The 21,954-nt window shown below is 39.5% G+C and overlaps 1 protein-coding gene and 1 long non-coding RNA gene across 2 annotated transcripts in view; one reads left to right on the top strand and one right to left on the bottom strand.

The window, feature by feature from the left end:
• Window positions 1-5,087: 5,087 nt before the first annotated feature.
• LOC106034270 (uncharacterized) lies at window positions 5,088-19,116 on the top strand. The gene is made up of 3 exons (XR_001205896.3): window positions 5,088-5,234; window positions 17,407-17,560; window positions 18,985-19,116. It is a non-coding gene; the product is annotated as an uncharacterized lncRNA (long non-coding RNA).
• The window catches only part of UVSSA (UV stimulated scaffold protein A), a 54,694-nt gene continuing 39,767 nt past the window's right edge, over window positions 7,028-21,954 (bottom strand). The window contains exons 10-13 of the mRNA XM_048081466.2: window positions 19,953-20,136; window positions 19,004-19,115; window positions 13,888-14,071; window positions 7,028-9,693 (exon numbers count right to left, since the gene is read on the bottom strand). Coding sequence (XP_047937423.2) covers window positions 9,600-9,693; window positions 13,888-14,071; window positions 19,004-19,115; window positions 19,953-20,136 — 574 coding nt within the window. The 3' untranslated portion in view covers window positions 7,028-9,599. The remainder of the gene's footprint in view (window positions 9,694-13,887; window positions 14,072-19,003; window positions 19,116-19,952; window positions 20,137-21,954) is intronic.

Below are 21,954 nucleotides of genomic sequence, written 5' to 3'. Positions count from 1 at the left end.
CCCTCCTTTAGGGCCGTGCAAGTGCCAGATGGCTCCCAGCAGACTCGTTTGCCTTTGCTTTAACAGATCTGAAGTGAATTTTCAAGGGAGAACGCTGCGAGTGCTGCTTGGAGCACGGCTCTCCGTGGCTTTTACCTGTAGGGAAAACCAGCTGAACGGGGAAATGGATGCTTAGTAGGCTCTTCTGTGCTGTAAAACCATCCTGGTGCTGCCCAGGTTTGAGCAAACACTACGAGCATTTGTGCTCTTAGTTCAGATGGGGCATGACCCAGCTTCATATCAAAGCCTGTCTACACACCGCGAACTCCCAGCAGAAAATATTCCAGCTCCAACAGGGGGATGCTCGGAGAGTTGGAGCAGGTGATTTTCCTGCTCGAGTCAGTTAGCGTCTTGCCAGTGAAACCTGTTTGTGTGAGTGTTATTGCTCACAGCTGTTGAATGAAGAAGACAGCCTGAGATTCCCAGTCATTAAACTCGATTTAACAAGGCTTCTGATATTTTATAGCAGTGCTGAAAGCAAACTCACAGATATCTTTCTCAGCGTAGTTTAGGAAGTTATTGATAATTCTTGCTTGAATGTCTCATGCAGCTGATCCTCTGCTTGCAGAAGTCAATAGGAGAACTGCAGAGCCTCGGCTGCAGCACGTCTTCCCCAGCACTCGGACTGTGCAGCAGTGCTGAGCACACCATGGGCTCGGTCTCAAGTCACAGGATGTTGCCCACATGCGGAGGGCATTTAGTGTGAGTATGAGCAGCACCAAAGAACGAGCTCTCAGATGCTGCTCCCTGGACCACTGCCCTGTAACCAGGCTGCATGTTTGGCAGTGAGACATCTGATGGTATAAGCTGATGGTATCGGCTGTTTTTCAGAAACATCCCTGGTCTGAACATGCAGCAACCAGTGCACTAAAGCTCGATGCTCCCACCTGTCTGAATGTCCTAACTCCATCACCCTATGTCCCTGCCTCTGGCTCTCCAAGAGAATGGAACAAGCTGTGGGCTTGATGCAGCAATATGAGGTTATCACACCACAGCGATCCCACTAAATAGTCATAAAAAGACCCAAAACATGCTAACGCCTAGCAAAGCCCAAAAGCAGATTCCCATACAGTGATGCACCTTCTGCTCAGCATGCCATAGTTTGCGCTTTACCCCGCACGGAGGTTTTTGCAGAGACTCAGCTTGGTTTTCAGTGAGCAATAGAGATCCTGGTACAGCATGAGTAAAATCTACGGACTGAAAGCAAGGTGATTATTTCTCTGTGGCACAAGCAGAAGGTGGTTGCTCTGGTTCATTCTGTGAGTTATTTTTTTTTTAAATGACTTTATTATTCATTCATAAAACTTAGAGGCTTCACAGGGTATATGACAAAGCATTTGCCAGAGGACAAACTCTCTTCTCAGTTACACCAGGTAACACATTCAGAGTCTGATTCAATGTTTTCAATTGAAGCCTTTGGCATCTACCAAAGAAGATTTGGGATCATCAGCATATTTTTGAGCTAATTCCCACGAAGTCAATGTTAAATCCAAGGATGCAAGCCTGTATAGTGAGAAATGTTTCTGACACTAATTGAATCTTACCATTGTTCACTGTGTTTACGATAGAATTAGATTGAAAAAGAAGGAAAATGTGTCCATTTTACTTTGTTCTGAATATTTTAACTTATACTGAACAACAAATTTCAGTAGTTTATGCTTACTGAATAAATGGAGTAAAACTTCTTACTCTTAAAGGAACACGTAAATGCAGGCAGATATGTTCCAAATGTTTGGGAGATATTTGAAAATACTTTGAAATATTTTGTCTCATTGCTTACACAGCACAGTCAATTAAATTACACAAAATCATTGGAAACCAGTGCTCTATAATTCTACCCCCAAAAAAATTTCTTGGTGTTATTGCAGGTTGGGCAGATCTTCAGGTGGTTTTAGTAAGTTATGGTTTTAGGTGAATTCTTGGTGTTTTTTTAATTTGTTTGTTTGTTTCTGTTTTCACAAGTATCACAGGCTTTTTGTTTTGGGCTGAATTCACAGTCATGTTTCACATTTCTATTCTTATACTACGTAAGCAAAATGTTAAAAAATAAAGTTTTGTCTTTAAGAACCTAAATCATTTCCTGAAAATACACTGTGTCTGCCCTGTTGGCAAATATACTTATCTATTAACAGGTATTACAGGTATAAAATAATTCTGCTCAAACATAGACGTATTTAATTCAAATAGTCATAGGAATGTCATTTTACAATGTCTGGACAGTTCTGGTCTTGAGGTTCTGCTTCACAGAGTAAGCAAGAAAGTGTGGCTGTCACAGAGACTCACATAAGAACAAGTAAAAGAAGATTTTTTTTTTTTTTATCATATTGTGATAAAAAAAGATGTGACACACTTTGGGATTTAAGCCAAGGCACAGACCAGAGTGGACACTGAAGATGAAGGGGACAGGTAAGTAAACGAATGGGATTGTAATCAGTTTGTCCCACAAAGTGGGTTTACATGAAGTACATTCTTCTCTATCTGGTGCACTTCTGTAAGTTTTTGTTTGTTTGTTTCTGACCATCCTGTTTTGCAACACACAGTCACACTACATAGACATCTCAGGGGGACAGAATGACAGCTGTCACGGTGCAAATAACCCTGGCGGGAAGAGCTCTTTCTACTTGTCCAATACCGTCTGGCAGAGATGTGGATTGATCATACAGAACAAGCTTCACAGCTATGCAGGAGGATATCAGAGCATCAGAAATCTAGAGCTGCTAAGTCTGCAGTGCCCATTCAGGAGAAATCCTACGGGTGCTGGAAATACTATGGATGCGCCCTGTTCCAACAGAGAAACACCAGGGACACGGAGGGCAACTCATGATCAGGACCCAAAAGTCTGCATGCCAGGTTCAGGCAATGCGACAAATAACTGCAAATCCAATATATGATTTACTAATTTAATCTCAGTATATGACAGATCCTTAGCTAGTTAAAACCATCACTCCAGCCAAAGTGCTATAGATTTAAATATGTATTTTAAATATAGTTTATATTTTTGTCTGCTCTGTCACAAACCAGCAACATGTTAAAGTCACAGTCAAGAAGGGCAATCTACAGCAAAGAACTGCAAGTCACAGGAATATTTGTGAGATGAGGATTGACACAATAAAGATTCACTCCCTTTTGTAAACCGCTGCGTTTTCAATAGAAAAGATAAATCTTCTAACCTTAGCACATGTATTTCAACTATTGCCCATTTTCTGTTTTTTTTTTGTTTGTTTGTTTGCTTGCTTTGTTTGCTTGCTTTTTGTTCTTCTTTTGTTGTTGTTGGTGGTTGGTTGATTGTCTTTGTTTGTTTGTTTGTTTTTGGTTTTACAACCACAGACACACACTAGAAGAACCTGCCCTACACAGCTGAGCATAAAGGGACTCTTTCCCAACCTTCCACCCATACCATAACTTTATTTCTTCTGCTTTGGACCCCAGAGACTGCATGAGGGGAAGAGAAGCACAGGAACAGAGCATTTTGGTGGGCTGTTTGTAGGTTTTTTTCAACTGGTTGTGTTGACAGACAGCAAGCTGCACTATGAACTGCTAAACATTTTGAGATTTGCAATTAAGAAAAGTCTTTGGGACTTAAAAAAAATGCTATTACAAAAAATCAAAGATATCCAAAAGCAATTTCCAAACAAGCGGAATCATATATTACATTTCCATATACCTTTTACAGACTGGAGGATAAGAGCAGCCCCATAATGACATTATACATACAGCAAACTAATGGTGGATGCAATGCCAACACCTCATCATTATGCAAATTGGACTGTTGGCAGAAATGGCTATCCAACAATCTCTTGCAAAGTAACCAGACCCCTAGTGCTGTCCATTACAGCTAAACTAATTAGCACCACATTTAAACGATTTTAATAAGCTTTTTCCTTAACCTCTTGACAGAGACGACTCCTGAAACTAACGCAGAAACGTACGAGCACTTCACACAGGAGGGCTGGGGTTTTGCTCAGGGCACTGACAGGCAGAAAAGCAAGGGGGAGTCTACCCGGAAAGCCAGATGACAATATTTATATTACAGACCTGTAGGGATGGAGAGGCAGATTGCACCGGAGTAAAGTCTAGCTCAGTTTGCCAAGGCTCTGGTGGAACCTATCCCTAGCACTTACACTGCTGTCCCTTCCACCAGAGACCTGCCCCAGTAACCTCTCCTGAACTGGTTCTACGTTTAGGCTCTGTATTGGCAAGTACAGAAGGCAATGGATTCGAAACCTCTCCATTTCAGACACTGCTCTTGGAAAGCTGCAAGAATGAGATACAAAAAGTGGCTTTTGCCTACCAGTGCTGTCATTTTAGGTCCACCAGTCTCAGAGGAATCCCTGTGCAGAAGCTGTGCACGGCACCCAACTTGCATAGGGCCAGGCATTGAAGTACCATGATCAGCAACAGCTGAGCTGCTAGGAAAAGCTCAACAAGGGCATGATTTCATTTCTCTCTCTGCTTGATCAGTTTTGAAGTAGAGGAAGAGGAGGGAAAGCATCAACCAGAAACCTGAGCAATTAATAGCTTTCTCTCCTTTTTCTTCAGAAGCAGCATCAGTCTCTGGCAGCTTGAAGGGCAATCATTGCCCAATGACGTTGTCCCACAGGGCACAATTTGTCCATTTGTTAGGCAGACCCAGCTCTCCCCAGTGTGCATTTTCCAGGGGATGTGCTAAGTTTTGGGGTCTCCAGCATCAATTCCAACTGAAGGGGTCACCAGTGCTGCTGGACAGGGAAGGTCCACACTGGTCTTGATCTACAGGCTTGGAGCTCTTAGCTTAGGGTGCTTCCCACCCTCTTTCTTAAGTCCTTCAGCACCTGCAAAGGATTTTGTAATAGAAAGCACTGTCACCACATGAACTTAAGAGAGATGCTCTGAGGGCTCTGAATGTACCAACAGGCTCCAATTTCTATCTTTTGTCATCTTTCTCTGCAATCCTCCTTGGCATCCTCATCCCAGCCCCTGCCAGGTGTTTGAGGTCAGCACTGATGTGGCACAGCTGCACGACCTTGGCTCAGACTGCCATGACACCTACTTAACCGGGAGAGCCCTAGGCTGGTGTCTTTGCCCTTCAGTTGTTTGTGGGGGAGCTGTGTTTAGGTGAAGTGCCTTGCTGGATGTGTGCTTAGTTTTGTACCTTGCCTATGCTTGCTGACTTGACTTCAGACCTGCCTTTTATCTTGGTGGGTGTGGACTTTCAGGTAACTGCTAGCTGTTGGCTGTCTCTGGTTGCTATCACCAAATTTGTTTTTCTTGTTTTGGTGCTGGGGGATTGTGCCTGTTGTCAGGAAGGCCACTGCCCCTTCCTGTCTTGTCACCTTCTGCTCCTGGCTCACCTCTCCCTGGTGCCTAGAGCCTCTGTCCTGTCTTTTCTTCCTTGGTGTGTTATGGACTGGACATTGTTGTGTGCTCTTTGTGCTGTAGAGTTTTCCTTGGGCAGCACTTGGTGCAGGACTCTCCTTCCTGTTTCCAGACATACATTCAAATGTTATTTTCTCCCAGGAGCAGGATATTGTTCTGTTTTACTTAAATGTAGCCATCCCAGTGTGTACTAAGAGAAATTATTTTCCAGTAGTTGCCAGAGCAATGCCTTTCTCTCAGGGGCTGGTGTCCAGCAGGTCCTCAGGACTGATCTTCTACCTGGTAACAACAATTTTTATGAACAAACTCCAAGCTCTTGCCTGAATCTGTGAAGCTCAGCAATGTTTTTCATGGTAGATGCTCAGGGAATGAGAATGAGGTTCCAGTCCTCCCTTGCCCCAATCTGGGGACTGTAGTCTAGAAGGCTCTTCTCGCCTCATCTAGTCTCCTACACGAAGTATTTTTACGTCCACTGTGGTTGAGTTTCAGGTCCCCCACCCCAGAAAAACAAGTGATGAGAATTGTTTCCTTCTAGTTCCTTTGCTAGTTTAGTTGCCTGTGGCTTGGGTTGTCTCCCATGGTAGGATATGTGACTGTTAAGCCTTCTAGGCTGAGAAGGGACCTGGAACTTCACCTTCCTTGTTTGTGTGCTCCAGCACTGCAGCCATTAAGGGCACTAGGATTCCCACTGCCTCTTTAAAAACAGTGACTTTTAAACACAGGCCATGCATTTGGTTAGTGTTAGATGTGCTGTGAAAATACAAGTCAGATCAAACCACCTTAAGGGCTCATACTTTTTTTTTCCCCTTTCCTCCTGGGTCTTATTAGGCTTAAGTGGGAAAGTCTTCCTTTCATAAATAAGTCTTTTAAAGAACACTTCTAAGAGCTGTTAAGGGTTATAATTTTCCAGTAGAAAAGTAGAAATCTTCAACCAGACCTGGATTGCTAGCATGCCTAAAGTATGTTTAGAGATAATAAAATTGCAAGGAATGATGTAAGAGATGAATATTTTCTATCAGTAACTTACGAGCAATCCTTCAGCATGTGCCTTCTAATTCAGAAGCTCTGTGTGAGCACGTGCTCTGTTCACGGACCTCATACCAGGCCTGTTCATGTCACTATGCACTCACTACGTGCTATGTATCAGAGAGCCAGACCCTTCATTTCAACCTTAAACAGCACTAAATTTAAGTATGCTATAGTTTCTTCCCTGCAAGTTTTTACTTCCCAGATGCAATTGTGCTCTAGTAGGAAAAAACTGGAGAAGCCTTTGCTTTCTGTTCCTTGTTTTTACCACGGAAATAGCACCCTTAGAAAAGGATGTCTCAGATGTATCAGCATAGCTCACTCCAGCTCAGAGCTACTGTGTCCTTTTAGAAATATAGAAAGATTCAACCAGAAGATTCTACAGCTATTCATCTTAATAACACCCAGATAACACAAACTGAGGGTCAAATCAACCAAGGTGTTTAGGTATCTGAAAATCCTATTAAGTATAGGAGTATGTTATGGTACATTGCAAAGGTATTTGAGTGAGTTATGACAACAAAAGTAAATACCAGAGATTATGTGAATGACCTTCCCCCCCCCCCCCCCCCCCCCCAGCACTTACAGAGCACTTATAGGACAGGAATAGGGAGGTTTCCAGTAGAAAAGTCACAGACAGTTAACTAAGATGTTTGAAAAGGTGTTGAGCTCAGAATCATGAAACCTGAAATTTCTGAGTTGTTGTGATGCACAAAGAGGTCTGATACCTCTAAAAGGAGGATTCATTCCTTTTAAACTTGAAAGGATTTCTTCTTAATGAAGGTGTAGAGGATAATTGGTGATAGATGCTGTTCTAAGATTTTTTTTCTATCAGAGCTACAGTTAGCTGGCTCAAGTCTGCTGCTGGGAAACCTTAATTCTGCAAATTGCCTTTTTGCATGAGGCAATCTACAAAAATGTATGTGTATGTGTGTGCCTTAATTAAGGAAGGTGGGAAGTGACGAAATATACAGCTGACCTAATAGGATCAGGTTTAACTGTTGCCTTCGATACTTGGGTCCAGGTAAGAAGTTTCAGTTGATAACTACAGAACTGATAAGACTCTGAGTATGATAATTCTAGAACTGATGTGACTCTGAGTAGCATCATAATTACTTAAGCATACTACTTTCTCTCAGATTTCTATAATTTCCTTTTCCAATCTTGTTATTTTTTTTAAACTGAAAACCCAAAATGGGAAAATCTGAGGTGCAGTGAAGTACACCTGTTTGCTGGAAGCTTTATAGTGCTGACACCTCATGCCCACAGCAAAGAAGGGATAAGTGTCACTGCACCATACAAATTCCTCTTTCTTTTTACAGGGAGGAGCTAAAACATATCTTACAAATTAACACCTTCAGGCTGTGCAGGCTCAAAAATATCAACAGTGTATAACTGTTGTTGTGGCTCTCATGAATATTCATTTCCAGATTCATTTGGACTGTTCTGTAGTATCAGCATCCAATGATCTATACTGTACTCAAGTGTGTCAGCTTTGCCTTGTGTTGCTTTTTTATTTTTGCTAACAAATAAAATCAATTCAGCAGTTGATTCAACTGACCTGGTGATGAACATGGTTTGTTGCTGTCTATACTCTCACCTGCAGCCTTCATTGCCAAGTTAGCTAGACAGCTAGTAGATGTGGCTCTGATTCCCAGTGCAGTAAGTACCTTTGAAATTCCTGCTTAAACAGCTGCTAGCTATTTATTATTTGTTGTAGTTCAGGAGTGTATTTCTAAGTATGTATTGGAGAGGAAAATATCTTCCAAACTGTAAAGACCTGCAAAATAAATTATCAAGAGTACACATTGTTTTCTCAGCAGTACTTGCTCAAATCAAGAGGTATTTGGCAGAGCTGTAAATTATGTTTTGTCTGAGGTGGTCAGAAGCTACACTGAGGATTTTAATTCTTAGAGACTCTTGATGCATGAGGAAATACCTCAAATAGGTGAGCAACTAAGCCAGTGCTGTAGAGAATCCATTCTAATTTGTATTTTGTGTTTTACTGGAAGTTAACTTTAAAATTGAATTTCACGCACATTACCCTCCTTGATATTCTTGATTTTCTTCACCCATAAAAGCTGTATGAGACCCACCAAGAACACAACTGGTCAATGTTTGCTTCACTCTACTTTAGGCATGACTAGAGCCAGTAAAGCAGGTGTGAGAGATCTGACTAAGTACTCAGCCAGTAAGTCACATCAGATCCAGTTGCTTGATTTCAATGTGTGTTAAACCTCTGGAGTCAGAGGAGTCTAGATGGTTGTGTTTATTTAGGTCCTTAGATGCACTCTTGGGGTTGAGTGCTGATACAAGCCAAGCAGTTCACTTGTGCAGTAAGCCACCCAAGTAATTTTTTAAAACTTCCTATTTTCACTTTGTACTGCAGCTTTATTATTTTTTGGTATCACTTAGACCCCAGCACATTCCCCATATCTCCACAACTTTTCATAATGTGCTTTCTAGATTCAGTTCTGAAAGATACTGGGAGAGCATCTTGGGAAGACAAGAGGTAGACCACGACTAACTTCAACAGTTCAGCTTCTACACTGGTGCCACAGCTACTGACTTTGAATTAGCTCCTGGACCTGCTGGAATCAAACTTGATTCCATTTGTTATCAGAAGCCATCAATTGAATGGCATCTTTTTTCATATGTATGCAAGAGGCCTTCAAAGGTACTGCAGGGGCTAGAGGGCTGCTTGATGTGGTACTCTTTCTAGAATAGTAGGCTGAGCAAGTACTCCATGAATTGCCAACTCTGATTTAAAAAAAATCTAATTGATATTGTTGCTAAGGTATCTTTCTGAAGGTATGAAAGTCAAGACAAATTACAATACACATGCTGACAAACAAGGTATCGATTACATGAGTCCCTTAAGAAGGCAAAAAAAAAAACCCTGACCATTTTATTCAGAGTATGTACAAATCATAAAATAAGTTCTATTTCATGTACATTTCAAATAATTATTAACTTGTTAAATGCAATGATATACCACCATATCTTTGCCAAAAATTCATGTTCTTTATAAAATATATTAGAAGTTGAAAATAATTTAAAAAATAACCCCAGTAAAAATACATACAGCACCATATTTTAGTTTAAAGATGAAGGCCTGTGCTAAAGGTTTTGAGCAGTTGCAGTCTTGTTAGTCTTCTTGCCCTTTGTTTTATTACAATTTAATTCAGTGCATAGTTAAACTGGTTGGCAAACTTCTCATGCTTTCTTTGGTCCATTTGATTCATTGCTTTCACCACCCGTTTCACAGCACCTCTGAAAGAGAAACAAAGTATAAAAACAGTTATGCTGATTCTAGGCAATCTCAGACTGTTTATGAATGTTGGGGGAAAATGAACTATGATTAATCGCTATCAGGCTTCTGAACACTGCACTGATGAGGCTGAACAAATTTGTCTTGTTAATCAAATTAGCTGCAGCAATACAAATAGTTTAATTCGGCAATGATTTTATTAACATGAGTAAACAAATTAAAGTCTTTCAGTTTAATAGCTGTGCATTCCACCCTCCTAGCATTATTTCTGACAGTCACACATAACAAGTTTAATTTTTTCAGAAGCAAATAACCACTCTGTGATGAAAAAAGTGACTAAAAGCACCTAACAGGATTTTAAAGAGCCTCGCTAACACTCAGAAACCCTTACCAAATACCACCTGCAAAATTTAGAATGTTTTTATATGGCAAAGAGTTGATGTTCAAGTATGACTCATTTAGCAACTTCCCTTCCAGAGGTTCCTAAAAAACCAGTTTCATCAGTCATATGCAGAGTAAGGCTCTCTTTTACTTACACCATCAGCATCCCCATTGCTGAGCAGCAACTGCTTAATCCATGAGCACAACACTAGCTTAGGAAAACAGCAGAGACTGTCATACCTCTGTATGCAGAGAAATAAATCAGTGTTGCAGAATAGCTAAATGGTATCCTTCAATTGGAAAAGCAGAAGGAGTTCACAGTTTCAGAGGTGCAGGAAAGCAGAAGAAATGCAGCAGCAACAATCAAGAGTATGTCCTATTGTGTGTATCTGTCCCTACAAAAACTTATGGAAAGTGATGAGTGCAGGATGCCCAAGGTATTTTCTTCACTGAACTCCAGAGTTCCATTTTTTTCAGTTACTTTGGAAGCTCCTAGCAGGAAAGATCAAACATCTGAGGCTGATAGTTGCAGGTATGTTAAAATGTCACCCTGGTGCTGCTTTTCAAAAAGTCATTTCCCAACACTCTGTAAAGGCCTGGATGTTCTGCCAGTCTGGGAAGTATAGCAGCTAAGGGCTTGATCTGAGGGGCTGTGTCCAACTTAAGAACGTGGCACTCACAGATGTGTCCCTGTTCGCTTCTGTACCAGAAATGCAGTCTGCAAGTCCTCTCGCACCAAGGGGATGGTTTCAAGTCCAGTGCTGTAAGGCTCTGTGTTGTCACAGTCTACCTTTCTCTGCCACTTCTGAGGATGCTACAGGGTTTCAGGTAAAATGAGGAAAAAGTATCTACCAGGTACTGTGCACTAGCCTTTTTCAGGATCAGGCCTGACACTCTTCTAGCTCTGCTCCTATGGTTACCTCTGAAAGGCAAGTTGATTTCTGTTATAGCTAACTGCTCCTTTTAATGGCTTCACTTTAAAAGCAATTTTGAAACATCTTTAGACAGAGGATACTTCTCAATAATGCTTCTAAATGGTGGGATTAAAGATTTTCTCAGCAGCAACTGTAATCAAAGATAGCATTCTGAAAAAAACCACCTTGGAAGTGGGCTTTTTTAGCAAAATTCTGCCAATAAAGTTACCAGAGTAAAGAAAATGTGGTCATGGTTTTGCACTTCAAATATTGCCTAATTGGTAGGAGAAAAGTGAGCCTTTAGCAGTGCCGAGTGGCCTTGACACTTTCATGTCATGTAGGTTTTACATTAGCACCACTGGATTGTGCGATACTGTAAATGAAATGAGATCCCACTTTGATGATCTCTGTGCAATTTCACTTAACTGTATTGGCAGACCAGAGCCTGGGTTTATCACCTATACATTTCAAGTAATTTGGGGTTGTTATAAGGAGCCAAGGTTATCATCTTGTTTAGTGCTGCAAAGCATGAAACCTATTAAAACATGACAGGTTTGATTCCCTATGCCTGGCACTAACACACACTCAAAATCATTAGCACAAAGCATAGTAAACCAAAACCAACTTTTTCAATTTATTTTGTTTAACATGATATGAATTTCTTCTTATAATTGTATGCTTTTTTGACCTTAGCTAGTATTGAGTAACTTGACAATTTAACAGAAAACATGTTATTTTGTAATAAAAAGCAACATGGATTTGGCTTTATTGTAACCATTACATCAGAAAAAGGGAAAATAGATTTTAAATATTGTCTTAGATGATGTTCAACTCATCTAGTATGCTTCGGGAATAACTGTTAATGATTTTAACCTTTTTTTGATTTGACAACTTTCCACTGCTTACTTGGCTTTAAATACTACTTTTTTAACACGTGAAACTCTTTAAATAGTTGTAGCTGCTTCTTGTAGGATAAAGACCAGAGCATGCTTGGACAAATTTGTTGCAGCCACACCTAACCAAGACTAGATATAAGAAATGACATAACAGAGCGGACATATAGTGCTACATATGTTCTAACATCCATTCAGCCTGGGGGATTGTAAAATCCCACTTGCATCTGAGCTAGGTTTTTTGCTTTAAAGTTCTCATATATGTCTACATAAGTTACAGACAGCCCTTTGTCTGAAATGTCTAAATGCCAGTGAGTGTCCATCAGGATGGCATGAGAATATTTTCTAGAAGTAAATTCTGTTTCAGAAAGAAGAAAAAAAGTAATTTCATCTGTAGAGTCATAAAAATAAGTGAACAGGTTTCTACAATGCCCATATTTACTGCAGTTACTCAAGCTACTTGCATAAACTAGTAGTCCCCAAATAGCAGTGGCATGAGGCATTTAAGCAATATAGTTCACATCTTGTACCACTGTAGATTTTGGGGTAGAGAGCTGGCTGACAACTTCTGGAACTTAAGCTTTAAAACTTCTGGAACTTAAACATCACATTCACAAGCCTACTGTGAGAGAGGCAGGTACGCTGCAAACCACTTTGGTGCCATGTTTGCAGTAGCAACCCTGTGATACTTTACTTTTCTGTAATATTCTTACTTCATCAGAACCACATTACTAACAAACAACAACTGGAGTTTCAGAACTCTATTTACCTCGAGCTAGAAAGTTGTGAGACTATCGAGGTGAAATTGTGAGAATGTTCAGTCAGTGACCTGAACAATCAATTCATTAAACTGCTATCTCAGAGAAGCCAAACTTTCTTACAAATAAGTAGCTATTAGTTACATTTTTTAAAGTAAAGTAAGGGTGCATAAATGATCTTGGGTGCATTCATGTTTAGACTTCAATATGTGGAAGTTATTCATTATTTTAGGATCTTAACGCTTCTGAGGGTTGCTGCTTTGCAACCCAAATAGTTTGCTCTCTGGCTAAATGTAGGCCTGGAGCTACTCTTTGTAGCACATGTGCTAGGAGGAAAGGGAGAAATATAGGAACAGCACCATCCTGAGAGTCTGCACGTCTCTGGTACAGGGAGTATTCATCTCCAAACTCTTCCACTGAAAAGAGATGTGCAGCAGGTTCCACTCCCTGATATTAACAGTGGATGGCAAAGGTTAAGTGAACAAGAAGCATAATACAAGGATCCAAATATTCTTCTGAACACATTCAATGCATTCTCAGTAAAGGAGAAGAAAACACAATGGCAGTGTCTGAGTAATACATAAAAAGAATTGCTGTGTATATTGGAAAGTGGTGCATCACGCCTGGCTACAAGTTCAGTATATACAGGAGTGAGAAAAAATACACAGGAGCAAAGAAGCGCAGGTGGCAGTAAAAAGTTTGGGAAGGTCTCTAAACATACACCAGAGGCTTGAGGGCAACTGCCAAGCTACTGGTACATGTCAAAATGCTGAGGGTTTTTGACAGATGCTTTTGTTAAAGTACTGCTCAGGACAGCCTGCTGTGGGCTTTCAAAAGGTAAAAAAAAAAACCACTTCAATTTCACTCTATCAACACTACTACAGTGTATGTTTGGTGCCACAAGTTGTCACACTGAATGCTTCATCTTCGCTTCAGATCCAGTATTTTTTGCATACACACAGTAGCATTCATCTGGTTAACAAACGATCATCCGAAGAAGCCACTACAGCAACTACAGGTTTAAAAAAATAGGATTTTTTTCTGAATTAGCTGCAAATCAACTTCTAAGAAATAACCACGGTCATCAGTACCTGCTAGTCTCTGCCCTCCAGAGACATGAAAGGCATTTGTGCTCTGCCATTGGCCAAGGAAGCTGTTTGCTAAGTGCATGTTAATGTAGAAAGGGAAAACACTGCTGAAACAAAGAGAAACAACAATTTAGCAGACTTTAGAAAACTTAAGTATCTTACTTATTGAAGACTTTCTTCTCAAGTCGTGAACGAGAAGTGTTGGCCTGCTGCTTCAGGTCTGTCAGATTTGGGTATTTCTTCCTCTTCCCTTTCTTTTTCCCTCCTTTCCCATCATTTTTAGAGGAACCGAGATCCACTCCTGTAGCTGCTTCAACTTCTCTCATGAATTCTGGGTCTCGCCACTCTGTTTAAAAGAAAAAAACCACACACTTTGAAACTTCAAAACCAAGTAGAACTTGCAGTCTCCTAAGGTAACAACAGTTCTTGCCACCACTAGGCAAGGGCAGGGTCAGTGTGCTGTGAGTTGCATACACAAAAGGAGGGAGGATAAGGCAGGTAGCCAAAACCACAGACCTTGATGAAAAAGCCCTGCCAGGCTGGGATTGGTATCTATTAGCTGCTGTAGACAAAATGGGTCTGTATAAAGGCTTATGTTTTTACAGCAGCACAGCAGCAAAATTTCAAGGAAGCTAATCCATGCATGACATAAACACAGTGATCATCAGTTAGAAACTGAGCTAAGTGCCAACAAAGTAGCTGAGGTACTTACGTCCAGAAATAAATTCTGAATAAGCTTAAAAATAAAAAAATATGGAATTTGTCAGAGTGGGGTGATATCGTAACATTTCTTCATCTGATATCTTAAAAGCATTCTTGAATATGACAAAATAACCCTGTTGCCATGAGCCCAATTTTACATCTGAAAAAAATCTTTCTTTCAAAATATTCCACACTTCATCAGCTTAATTATCTAAATCAAGTTTTTTTTTTTCTCTTGACAATAGCACAAGCAAATTTCTCTCTTCACAAACTTGTTTTACGGTTTTATCAAATTCTCATTGCTTCAGAATCCAACCACCCACTGCGAGTGAAGTCTGATCGCAGTTGCCACCATGGGAATAAGCATAAATGATTTAGACTGTAATTTCAAGGAAGCAGTCATCTTTCATCATTAGTATTGTGTCTTGCACACCAGAACAAGAAGAATGAAAAATAGTAGTAGTAAGTAAAAAATGTAGCTAAAGGACAGATATCTTCAAGTACAAAAATTGACCTATGCAAACTTAAGAAAATGGTGCCACATTTTAAACATTTTGAGCATATGGTTTGAGAGTAATGCTGTCCAAATTCAGCGTCAATGTCAGAATTCCTCATTTTGATAACCACTAATTGCCAGTCATTTGTCGTAGAGGTTCACGTATGTCAGCCTGACTTTGCTGCCTGCAGAAACTGCAACGCCAAACTTCTTCTCTTATTTAACATCTATGCAGATACGGGAGAATATGCAGTGCTAAATGACAATACAACTTCACTTCTGCACCACGATGGTCAGTGAGCGCGACAAATATCGGTAACACCATTTCAGGAAGGTCAGAGGCACTTAAGAACACGGTGTTTAGGAATCCCAGAGCAATTTTCCCAAGGAATGGTTGGATCTAACCTACTAGTATGATATGCGAAAGCAAGGACAGATTAAAATCCTACATAGACAAAAAAACGAGGAAAATGGAGCTATGTAGGAGCTGAGCAGGAGAAGCATGAAGGGAGAAAATAGAGCACATATACTTGATAGATCATAAGACTTCAAGAGGTGGGTTCTTTTGGTGTCTTTTTTTTTTTTGAGGTAAAGGAATACAGAACAGCACAATTCAGATACAGGAACGATTAATCCAAGATTAAGGAAAACTGTCTAAACAGTTTATCTCCCAGTAATAAGAAGGCGTCACAGTTTAGGAACCCAGTGAATGGAGCAATTGTTTAAACACAACGAAAAAATGCCGGCATCCAGTAGAGATGAAATGAGCATTTGAGTAAAATGAAGGAGCAATTTAAAAGCCTTTGAGAAAAATCAATAGAATGCCAGGGAAGAGCAGCCTTTTTGAGCATTGATGGGCCCCTAAAGCTCTTCATACATTGTTACTGAGTTTAGCAGCAGGGAAAAGAAAATTACACAGTTTGCAGGGGTAGGCGGGAATCAATACTGTAGTTAGTAAAGAGATGCTATTTCACATCTGACTGGCCAGCGGCCTGCCTTCACCAGCCTGTCCTGATACCTGTTTGTTAACAAGTCACTAAGGGCTGAAAAACCAGATACTCTTCAGGGTTGACACAAAAAATAGGCACTTAATTTGCTCCTGTGTGCGAACTATTGGAAAAGGATGAACAGTGCAGATTAGCAGGTCAGCTTAATCCCTTATGATTCATTGTTTCAGGACCAAAGAGCCCAAAGCACCATTTTGTGGACATTAGCTAGGATTCAAAATTTTATATACTAAGTTGAAAAATGCTTCATGCTATCAATGACAGTGTTATCAAAACACAGGGCCTTATCACACGAACTGTGTTACTTTTACATAATTGTTTTCCTCTTCAACCATGTAAGGATGAAATTAACCTACTGTCCAATAGGAAAAAGATGTAGGAAGAATGTTTGTGGAATTTAATTATGCAACTGATCTCCCAATTTTAATGTTTGGCATTTTTCAAGCTGTCATCATTAGCAAATGATGTTTTCAATCATATGATCAAAGCACTTACTGTGGTTCTCTATTTGTACATTTTCCACAGCAGCACCTTCTTCAAGTCTAAGCTTAAAATAAAAGGAACAACAAAAAATAACCCTCCCTCCACTCCCCAAACCACAAGCGCAAACCAACCAAACAAAAAACCCTTTGAAAAGGTTAATGAAAATATTATAAAATATATATAAAAATACAAGGCAAAGGAAGAAAAGAAAGAAACAAAAAGCAGCGGATAAAAGTATTCAGTGACATCTGGTATATATATGGCTTTAGGAACCTTGAAGGTTTTGTCCAATAAATTAAGTGCTGTAGCCTGCTCAGTATCTCCCCAGACAGCCAGGATGGACCTTTGTGTGACATCTCAGCTTAACAACGGCACTCAATAATGCAACACAGCAATGTCAACACTGGTTTGGGACTAACACACACATCCTTGTGGGCCAGAGGTGAGAAGCCTCTAACAACACCGTGCTGACACTGTAATAAAAATAAGTATTATGTCTAGCCTCGAGCAATGGCAATTTCACAGAATAAATAAAAAAATCAATATTTTTCAGTGCAAGTGATTTTTATACCAAAGTATTAGTTTCCAGTTTGAAACTAGTCCCTCAAGAACACCTCGTAGCTTAATTTGGTGGTTTTAGTTCGTCATAACTGAGTTGGGAACTTTCCTTTTTAGCACAACATCCCCACTCCTGGCCTGCCTCCACTGTTCAACATTTCCTATATTTCCATTTCCACTGTTGGCTGGAAGCCAGCTTAGAGCACTTCACTCTACTTGGAAAAGGATGGAAACTGCCTGTGAACGCAGCACTTCTTGACCCATGCGGACACCGAAAGGTGTTCAGTGACTGCTGCTTTCGTGGGGCGCTGGTAATGCCCAAGCACAGTCACTTGAATCTGTACCACAGGAAATTGGTTGGATCAATTGTATGTTTAAATGCACCTTTATTCATCCCTGACCTTTATGGATAACGGATCAATTACTGTTCTTTAGGCTCGGAAGAGGATTTGTGAAAAACTCAGAAGCCTCACTCAGAATGTACAGAACTATGAAACTGGTGAGAAGTCAGCCTGGGCTTAAGAAAGAAATAACCAACTCTCTTCTTAAGGGACCATACTGCAAGGTATTAAAATGATAAAGCCTAAGGGTAAGTTTAATTGGAATGCAGAATACTCACCTAGACTAGTTTTAAACAGACAAAACTAACACCTGCTGGGGGAAGGCAGAGTAAATAAAACCTCTGAAAACAAATCTGTTCCCTCCAGTTATACACTATGTCTCGCTGGATAGATCCCTCCCTCCCATCTTCCTTTGTAGTGCATCAACTTCCTTTGGCTTCCTTCCTGATATCCTCTTGGGGATCTGTGAAAATCTACCTTCTGTCTATTGCTAATGAGGTTTAGTTGTACCACTGAAAAAAAAACATCCCTTAGTCTCCTTGGAAGTCTTCCTGCCTGTGTATTCATTGGTTGCTGCCCTTCTCGCTGCCTGCATTGCTTACCTAACAGTCCAGAGCTTTATCTCACCTAAAAATGATACAATAATCTTGGGGAATGACAGGGCTTCACTCCACAGCATTCTTCCTGAACGCAGTAGCCAGAATACAAGGATCAGACTAAATCATTAGCTTTGTAGTCCATCCCCATTGTTTAAAAACAAACAGAATATTGTGCATTAAACAGTAAACAATTAAATAGCACAGGTTCTTTTGCTGCCTTCCTCAAGCCCATTCCAAATACCGGGTCTGCTACCAGACTAGATAAAATGCCAATAGAGTTCTAGGTGAGTGCTTCCCTAAGTCAGACTATTTTGTAGCACAGCACAGTAAGAAAGCATGAGAAGGACAAGAATTCTCCTTCTAAAATATACGTAAATACAAATGAGAAGATACAAGAAAAACAAGTGCCTGCATTGTGACAACAAAAACACTCTGCCAATATTTGGAGTAGTCCTAATAATACTAAAATTTCATCACATAAACTACAACTGTTAGGGACCAGCGAGGTTAGACAACATATTTTGCCAAGGTGTGGGAATAGTTACAGTCAAGCATCTCCCAGGAAATAGGCTTAATTGTCTTCAATATACATGTTCTTTGTGATAAAAAAAGTAATTGTTCTGCCTGAGAAGTGTTAGGAACATTATGAGAACTACTGAAAATAAAGAACAAACGCAAAAGTTAACCTTACTCTGTGTATACATTCATCCATACTTATGAGATAAGCAAGAATCATTGCAAATGATCTGCAAATTAAAATCAACAGGAATTTAAATGAGGGAACGGGGCTAGGAGCAAAACAGAAATATGATCCAGTTCTATGGCTCTTAACCTGTGCCTTCTTAACAAAAGAATCAGGTTTTCCTCCATATAATCTCTCAATTGATGTCCAACTGTGTACTGAGCTTGTAGATATTGTAGATACTGTAAATAACGTAATATAAATATGTAAATACATTGTAGACAGTGTAAATATTTTATACAGTGTATGTAAGCATATGTAAAATAATCTTTGAAAAAAGCACAATATGTTTAGCTCCCACATCTATCTAATATTTTGACATTGTTTTTAGGTGCTATGGAGACACAAACCTGGCTGAGCTGCTTGCTTCTCAAACCGCATCTTTTCTTCTCTGGCTCTGTCCTCTGCATTAACAGGAATCCCAAGGTCATCCCGAGGAATTATCTTTCCATGGAAAGGGCACTGCACAAAGAAAGGGAAAAAAATTTCTAAGCTTCTGAATGAAAAGGTGTTTACATATTATCCAGCATAGCTTGTGCCTGGAATCAAGTCATAAAACTGTACACCTGAACCCCAGTCCTCCTTAGAAGGCATCAGGATCCCATAAGCATCATGTGTTGAATACATTCTGAATCTCAAAGAAACAATCTCTTTGTGATACGAATATTTGGTTTCAAGAGAACAGGTAGCACAACCTGTCATGTCTGGAACAAGGGTGCTCATCCTACATCATATTTGTTGTGTACACTACATCCTTATCACATAACAATCCCATCTGAAGTACTTCAGTGCATTCAGATCCTTCAATCTCAGATAATACAGGAAGAACAGAGATATTAGAACAAAGTATTTAAGCAAAAGATCTCTGCTCAGTAGAGCTCATACTTTGAGGTTGTATAGGATTTAGCTTTCATAAAATCTAATTTGCAAATAAAATCTCTTTGCCCCCCAAACACTCAAGTTTCTAAAAACAGTTTATGTCAAAAATGCTCCAAACAAGGAAATTTTTTAAGCAAGCATCACTGCTTCCCTGTGAGGTACTTAAATGTAACAGTAATAAATATAAATACCTATAACGAATGCTCAAAATATTTTAGAGTTCTTTAAATTTCTACAAATTTGTTACAGAAAGGGCGCTTCCTATATAAAACACACACCAACAGCAAACTTCTCCAGAAATAACTTTCGTTCAACCCCTTGAGCCATATTTACAAAGCAAAATTAACATTTGTAGGTATATTTTAATGACATCCTCTCCATACAGCACACATTCTGGAAGTTACGTTACTCAGTGCCCACCTTAATCCGATCTTGTCTTTCGCACAGACTTCCATCAGGCATGGGCGCTCGACATTTATGCTTCACTGGTTCAAACTTGCCAGCAAATGTTATATATCTAGTTTTTAACATTTCAGCTATTTCATTATTTTCCACCTCTTCCTCTACTTCACTGGGTGCCCAAAATCGATGTTCGGAAGTAAATCTGGGAAAACAATAAAAAAATGTATTTGTCTATAGAAATGTTGTGCCTTTCCTGTCCAGGCTTGCTGAGCCATCCGCATCAAACACAAGTTCAGCGTATATAAATCACATAAAGGGGCCAGCATAATCCTGTGGTAAACCTGCATGTAAAAGGAGGGGAAACTTTATAGTAAATTAGAAAAAAATAAAAATAGGAATCTACCACTCTTTTTTAAGACTCCCTTTCTTTCTTAAGATTCCCTTATTGTGAAGGCAATTTAAAAAATATTACCAAAACCTGTCTAGTGTCAATTTCTTGTTTAATCTGCTCACCTTCTACCAGTCTTAGCTCTAGCTGGTGACTTGGCATTGAGAGTCAGTTATTCAATATCCAGTTTCAGTGAATAATTTTGTAATTCTGTATTAATATTCTTCATAACAAAATACTTTTACAGTGAATCACAGAAGAGAGATCAGGGAGGAAACGGCTTGATCTTAACTTGCCCGATCTTATTCCTGGAAGCTCTACTCCTGTAGCAGCATTGAAAGAGAAGCTGAAATCAGGGCATATGGCAATATTTTGATACCCAGAAAAAGAGCAAACCCTCCACTGAGTCTTACAGATTTTTTTTCTTCTAGGTTCTGTGGGCTGTTCTTCTATACGGTGTTAATAACTCTGAGAAACTTATGAGGTGTTCCTCCAGGAAATTAAGCTAATCCATTGAAAATCTATTTTAAAATTAAAGAATCTTACCTGCATTTACAGACATATATATGCAAATAAACTCTTCATTATTTACTGTAAAGATTAGTATCAGGCCAATAGATGTAGGGAATGGCAGAGAAGGGAAGCAAGGATTTCATGGTGCAATTTAAGCAACGCTTTAAAAAGGCAGATTTTTGTTTGAAAAAAAGATGTATGTGACAAGTAAAATCTTTTCTTAAGAGGCGTGAGTAGGGGAACAGATGAGCAGCCAGAAGCCCAACACCTCACTCCTACTCACGCAATCTATCAGCTAAAGAAAAAATCTTTGAAAAACAATCTTCCCAATAGCTAGTCTCACTATCAACATTTTAAAATCTTTCTCATACATGCTGTTGGGAAGCATAGTGTTAAATAAGTGAAGGGGAAAGACTTTTCCATTTCAGATTTTAAAAATTCAAATTCCATACACACTCCATTGTTGTCTATTGTTGGTGGTTTCTTTTTTTTTTTCTAGGCATGTCTGTGAGATAGTATGTGTGCATATAGAAAAGTTAAAAGAGTTGGTCAATGACTATCTTAATTTTTCAATAAATAGATTTTACATCCAGGGGTCAATGCTATTGTGTGTGCACAGTTACTTAAATTATCTTTGGTTAGATTGGCATATCTGCAGTTATAGACCATAAGGTTCAGAAGTGTGCCCTCTATTTTAATGGGAAGCATAAAAATAAAACAGTACAACATAAGGCAGACAGGCAGTGAAATATGCTTCTGATTTTACTTATGGCTTGAATAACTCATTTGCAATGTAAAATAAAGCCTTACTACCTTTTTGGCATTAGCACAGACAAATGCTTCTTAAAGCCTTGCTGAAAATCGTAACCAGTCTTTGAAGAGCTTACACCTCACCAGACAGAACCCAAAGCTTGGAGTCTTGGAGTATTTGTGTTAAAGCACTATTACGTATCAAATTTCACTTGTTTTCAATAATTCAAAACATACTCAGCAGTTTATACAAGTGAGTACTGGTAAAAAGTTTTCCCCTTGATCCTTTCTGCAAACACTCTCTCTTTATAGCTAAATCAAGTTGGAGTGAAATGTACCCAAACCAATCTAACTGATGGAATTGAGGGG

This window comes from Anser cygnoides, chromosome 4 (genome assembly GCF_040182565.1).
Source record: "Anser cygnoides isolate HZ-2024a breed goose chromosome 4, Taihu_goose_T2T_genome, whole genome shotgun sequence".
NCBI classification, from domain to species: Eukaryota; Metazoa; Chordata; class Aves; order Anseriformes; family Anatidae; genus Anser; species Anser cygnoides.
This window is presented reverse-complemented; position numbering and strand designations above follow the sequence as displayed.